The sequence below is a fragment of the Chelonia mydas genome, chromosome 1, assembly GCF_015237465.2.
Source record: "Chelonia mydas isolate rCheMyd1 chromosome 1, rCheMyd1.pri.v2, whole genome shotgun sequence".
Classification (NCBI taxonomy): Eukaryota; Metazoa; Chordata; order Testudines; family Cheloniidae; genus Chelonia; species Chelonia mydas.
In genome coordinates this window covers 82,103,077-82,109,173 of record NC_057849.1, presented here as the reverse complement: position 1 = coordinate 82,109,173, position 6,097 = coordinate 82,103,077, and the positions used below count along the sequence as shown (strand labels likewise).

The 6,097-nt window shown below is 43.7% G+C and overlaps 1 protein-coding gene across 1 annotated transcript; it reads left to right on the top strand.

The window, feature by feature from the left end:
- Nucleotides 1–1,698: 1,698 nt before the first annotated feature.
- LOC114019805 (protein p13 MTCP-1-like) lies at nucleotides 1,699–5,808 on the top strand. Its single transcript, XM_027823686.3, has 4 exons — nucleotides 1,699–1,982; nucleotides 4,336–4,526; nucleotides 4,650–4,835; nucleotides 5,429–5,808. Exons 2-4 carry the CDS (start codon nucleotides 4,374–4,376, stop codon nucleotides 5,471–5,473), a joined length of 384 nt encoding a protein of 127 aa, XP_027679487.2. The 5' UTR covers nucleotides 1,699–1,982; nucleotides 4,336–4,373; the 3' UTR covers nucleotides 5,474–5,808.
- Nucleotides 5,809–6,097: the final 289 nt, after the last annotated feature.

The window sequence follows — 6,097 nt, the reverse complement described above, 5'->3', positions numbered from 1 at the left end:
AAATTCAAACATTCATTGAGGAAGCTAATTTTAATCTACTGGTTTTAATCTTCCTGGTTTTTAACTGTATTCATCTGGAGCTATAAGTTTTATGTGCCTTTGACATGAAAAAAAAAATCAAGCTCATTGCAAAGATATGTGAACCTTTCACCAAATCTAAGCCAAGTTTCCAGTTTGTAACAAAACCTGAAAGCAAGTGAGTTTTGAGTGAAAGTTGCTCTGTCTGTGATTATAGAGAGAGAGAGAGAAAGGACTTTAGGCAGAAGACAAACATTTAGAAACCACTTCTTTTGAATAGAGTTAAGGTGGGATTAAATTTGCCATCTCAAACCTCTCCCTTGTTGCCCAATACAGAATACGGTAGATTTTTTTACACAGATGGAGTAAAAGGGTCTTAGCCAACTTTAAAAGCAGAGAGTGAATCACATTAAACCCACCTTTGACACTCATATTGTACACATTGGTGCATGGTGGAAGCAGTTTGTCTGCAGCAACTCTGAGAACACCTGCACAGCACTCTTCTTCCTCCAAGCAGACTGTTAACCACTTTGCAGCTCAAGTACTACACCATGTGCCAGTCACATCACAGGGATCCATTGTGACTTCATTCAAACATCAAAGGTAAAACAGTGTAAAAAGGGGCAGTGTTGAAGGGGTTAAAAGATCAAGCTTTGTTGTAAAGATAACAGGAACTGGAGAACTTGCAGCAGATATTCCATGTGCAGGCACTTAGTTTTGATACCACCTGTGTCCGCTTAATACCTTTAAAAGCAATCTCCTGAACAGAAAATCTGAAGGGGAATGAAGGCCCAATTTTCAGATATAGGGATCGTCATACAACAGCCATATCCCCCCATGGGATACTGAGACACTGAGCAAGGGTATAAGTAGATATTAACTTTTGTAAGCACCAATTTGAGCATCCAAATATAGAAATTTAGATGTTCTGTCACCTGTAAAGCAACTTGTGCTCTTTACTGAGGGATTGGAGTCAAACTTTCCTTTTAGCACTTAGAACGTATTAAATGTGGTATGAACATGAATTAGATAATAGATCTGCATCTTTCCCCTTTTCTCCGATCCCTAGTAGTTTCCTCCCCTTTCCACTCTCTCCCCACACACACCCCCCATCTCCTTCTCAAACAGACAGGTCCTCTGCTGCTGTGTTTTTCCATACAGGTATATCCAGTCTGAATTACTTTTAGGGTTACAGTGAAGAAACCAACAAAAAAGAAAAGTCAAGTCCCGAGAAAAAAGTACAGTGTGTCCTTCTCTCTATCTGCCTTCACCATGGTTGGCCACATCTGGCCCACTTGATATGTTTATGTGGCCTCCAGGACATAGTCTGAGTGCCTAGAATCTCTGCTTTCATTTCATTTTATAAAAAGGTAAGTTTCTAATCTTCCTAGTTGCAAAGAAAAGCTCCCAAATGTGAACTGAGCTCCATAACTGATGCACCAATGTCTGCCTGAATGTGCAGACAGTCTGAAACCGTGACAGCAGTGTGAACTCCCCCGTGCCCTATTAATTTCATTGGGACATCAGGGCTAAACTCCCTGATGATATTTCAGTGTTAACATTAACCATGTCAGTGCTGATCAGTTTAGCCCGTGCAATGGGGAAGAGGTTAAGAGCACAGCCCACTGGCAATTACAAGCTGCTTCAGAGAAGGAAATGCAGTGAAAAGAACAGCGAAAGAAGTTGGGAGAGCAACAGAGAACGGAAGGAGGATGGAAGAAGGAAAGAAGAGAAGAACAAAGATAGCAGTGACCTTACAGGGCAGCATATTTCCCGCTGTGTTGATCTCTCTGTGAACCTCTGTGCTGGAGCATATGAACTCCTAAATTTATACCCTGACCCATAATTTAACGTGGAATTCAACCCCTTGTACCCAATGAGTTTGATACCTCTGGGCTAGAGCAATTATGAGAATGATACAGCTACTGTCTCCTCAAGCAGGCCAAGTTCTTATAAGTTGGAAGGTGAGTTACACAGAAAACAAAGGCATAATAATTTTATGACTATATACATCTTGTTCTCACCAAGTCCCTTCCCTTACCCCTCTCTGAGTACCAGATCTCCCTGCCGCTTGTCTCTGTGCTGCTCTCTGCCTGCCAGTCTGCCCAATCCCAGAGAAACCTCCCTCCCTCCTCCTGGTGCCCAGGCTGAAGGAGCAGTCAGAACTGAACAGTAGATAGAGGCTAGTCATCAGAAGAACATAGGCTAGGGAAGCAGTGTGATCTAGTGGTTAGAGCACTGCATGAGGACTCAAGAGACCGGGGTTCTATTCACAGCTTTGATACTAGCCTGTTAGATGAGCTTGGGCAAATGATTGCTCTCCATGCCTCAGTTTCCCCATCAGTAAAATAGGGATAATAATATTGATTTTCTTTGCAAAGCGCTTTGAGATACACAGTGTAAGTATTATTATAAGGCAGCAGATTGGGTCAGAATTAACTCATCCCAAAACCCCACTCTTTTTTCCCTCATTGAGTAACCACTTGGAATATGATATTGTCCTAAGAGTTAAAGCTATTACACTTGAAAACTGGGATTAAAGTGTCATAGAAGAAAGTAAGAGTAGCAACTGTAGTTCAAGCACTGAGGCCATGGCAGAGAAAGAAACAGCCAGATGACCTCTCTTTGGTTGCATCTATACTAGAAAATTGAGTAAATCAGACTGCGCTACCATAAATGGCTGTAAACAGCCAACCTGTTTCAAGCATGCCAATGCTCTGTGTACATTACCAGCAGTTAGGTATTGCAGTAGCACTCCTTGGTGGTTACTTATCCCACAGTTGGTGGCACAGTTACACAGCAGCCACCAGGGTGTTGTTTAATCAGGTACACTTTATGAACACACTAGCAAATTCAAAACACACATAAGGGAGCTCAAACCCCAGCAGCAAAGAACAACTTTGTTTGGTTAAACACAACAGTACAAATTCTAGGTAACCTGACTAGTCTCACACACAAACATATTAAACAAGCAGACATTTGTATAATGGTGGAGAAAACATTTGTGAAAGTTACTGTTTAGGGTCCTGATCCAGCAAGCTGAACCATGCCCCCACAGAGCCCTATTAACATCAGGGAGACTCCATGCAATTGCAGAATTCCTTTGCAGGATCAGGGCCTAAATTAGTTGCCTTGAAAGATCACAATATGTTTCCTAGAAGCTTTACTCAGCTTCAGTTCTAAACAAAATACAACTCTTTACTTTTTGTTAGTTTTCACTTTATGCAATAACCATTTTTCAGGGTACTAAACTCAATCTGAATGTATTCATCTTTACAATCATATGCTGTACAACTGTGTGCTAGAGTTTTTTGCTCAGACCAGCAAACTCAGTTTCACACAAGCCACGTGTCTGTGGCTATTAGTCTTGAGATTGCTCTTCAAACTTTATGCCATCACTACGAATGGTTACAATTAAGTTTTAACTTCAAAGGGTTTCAATAGCGGTAAGGATGAAGAAAACATAGCTCACCACTATGGAAGCATTACAGTAGGGGTGGGAAAACTACAGCCCGGGGGCCACATCTGCCCCTTCAGACGTTTTAATCCAGCCCTTGAGCTCCAGCCAGGGAGCAGGGTTGGGGGCTTGCCCCACTCCGTGCATACCAGGGCTCTGCACGGCTCCCAGAAGCAGCAGCATGTCCCCCCTCTGCCTCCTATGCGTAGGGGCAGCCAGGGGACTCTACACACTGCCCCCACAGCTCCCATTGGCTGGCAACTGCATTACAGGGAACTCAAACCCCAGCAACGCAATGCATGTTTCCTTCTCCCCAAATCTGTGCTGCTGATCTGGGAGCAAAGTCCCAAATTTAAAGAGATGGGGTGGAAATGCACAGCTCTAGCATTTCAACTAGCTTTGTCTAAAAGACACATTTAAAGAAAAGGCTAAGAACACATGCATAGAATATATTAAATCTTGTCACACTCTTCATGACAACATTTAAAACAATTACAATGATTAACTGTTGCTACCCATGCAGTATAGCAAGGTATTCTATATTTTAGAATGCTTCCTCCCTGGGAATAGCTGGGTTTGCAATGGGTGGAGTTTGGGGGGTGGGGAATCTGAAAGGAAGTATCCTTGAAGGGGGTGGAATCACCTGTGGTTGGCTCCAAGGGAAGCAGCCACTGCTGGGAGTGGGGGGTGTCTGCATTAAAGTTTGTTGGATTTTTGTACTGTGTGGTCTTGCCTCATTGCTTTGGATACCTCTGTCCTATAATATGTTGCACAGATACAGCATTATGTTATGTTTATGTGTAATAATAATTATATTCATTTTGTTTATAATCCTTTGGTGGCTGGTCCCAATGGTTTAGTCTAATGGTTGCTTTTTGCCCTGCCTGAGCTTCTGAGCATGTGCACCTGGAGGAAACACCCTCACACTATTCTTTGTGGCAAGGGAGAGGACAGTATGCAGGCTATTCCTCCTCCGGACCGACTATGGGCCTGGTGCCCAGGCATATACCACGATGAGCAGGGCCATGTGTGGGTGGCTGTGCTCAGAAAAGTAAGTCAGTTGCTCTGCCATGCAGCTCTTCCTTTGTTTTGCACTGGAAATTTTGTGTGTTTCATGGGTTTATGTTTTCCAGTTGTACTAGCGCTTTCTTTCTCTCTTACATTTGCTCCGTAGGATCCAGAGACGGGCATCCTGTGGGCCAGGGTGCGGGCTGAGCAGGTTCCTCTGGGGGATTCCTGGACCCGGAGTCAGTTCCCCCTCTCACCCCTACCCCATCTGTGGCAGTGGTGCCCTTGTGGGCTCTACCGTGCAGCTGGGGGGATAGGAGAAGATGAATGGTGGCTGGAGAGCCATCAGGTGGTAAGTTAAAGGTTCCACGGGGAGGGTGGGTAGCTAGAGAATAATACCATGAATAAATGTGCAGTTATCTCACTAGTCTTTCTGCAACCCAGGGCTGTTCGTTCAACCCCTCTCCAAACAATTGTCACCTCTCTTGGCTCTGGTTTTAGTATCAAAAATATCCCTAATACAACCATAGAAGAAATCCTCCCAGCATAAGCCTTTGCCTTCTCCTCAGGTTTGTATTTATTCAGAGTTTGTGCCCCCACCCTGCCTATTCCATACTCTCAGTCCCTCTAGCCCTGAGCTGTCTGCAGCTGTCTCCAACCTGTCATCAGGTGGCTTAACAAGCAGCAGTGAGTCCCCATCATGCAATGAGTTCCACATGGGCTGTCACAAGTCCCCTTGAAGTCAGTGGGTTGCCATGCAGGCACAATGGCTAACCCTCCCAAAGCACACTGAAGACTGGGGCCTACCTCATTGAATGAACCCTTCTTCTTAGCCATTTCCCTCCCTGCTAACCAGGTGGTTGTGTTAGACAACCTTGCTGGCCCATTACACATCTCACTACTTTTTTTTTTTCTTTTTCTTCTTCTTTTCTTTCTCTCTTTCAGGTCTCTGGTGTCCCAGAGATACTTCTCCGCCAACTACACAGATGAGGCCATAGTGAAGTAAAAACGTGAGGCTGGCAGCACCTCTTGGGAGCAGGCCTGGTTTGAGAGTTTTAAATATATATACTTTCTAACTCTCTTTCTTTCTCTCATTTTTTCTTTAAACAAGGCGACATGAACAAGGATAAAAGGAAGATGCATTTTTTTTAAAAACGTTCAGTAATGCAGTATTAATATAAACCTGTTGTGTTATAAAACGTTTATTAAAAATGTAACGGGACCTTCCTAAAATGGTGAAGATGTAGTACTTTATTCCATTGATCACAAAATGAAAGCCCTTTTTTTGGGAGTTACAAATAACAATTTTTTTTTTTGCCTGTTTAGATACCTTGTTCATTATTGAGGGGATCCAGGGTGGGAAGGAAGCAAAGCTAGAAAACTGCAGAGGACAGTCCCTGCTTCTTTTGAAGCTGTGTTATAACAGTTCAAGTGAGCTTGACAGGTCTCTTAAGGGTGGGCTGCCGTTGTGAGATAGCAGTCGGAGGACCAATTGAGCTGGTAGAGCAGTGGCTAGTCTAGACAGCAAGTGAACCAATAAGACTGGTGGATAACACAGTGGTTAGTCTTACGCTACCATGCTCATTACAGTTGCAACTGCCTGTACATCACTGG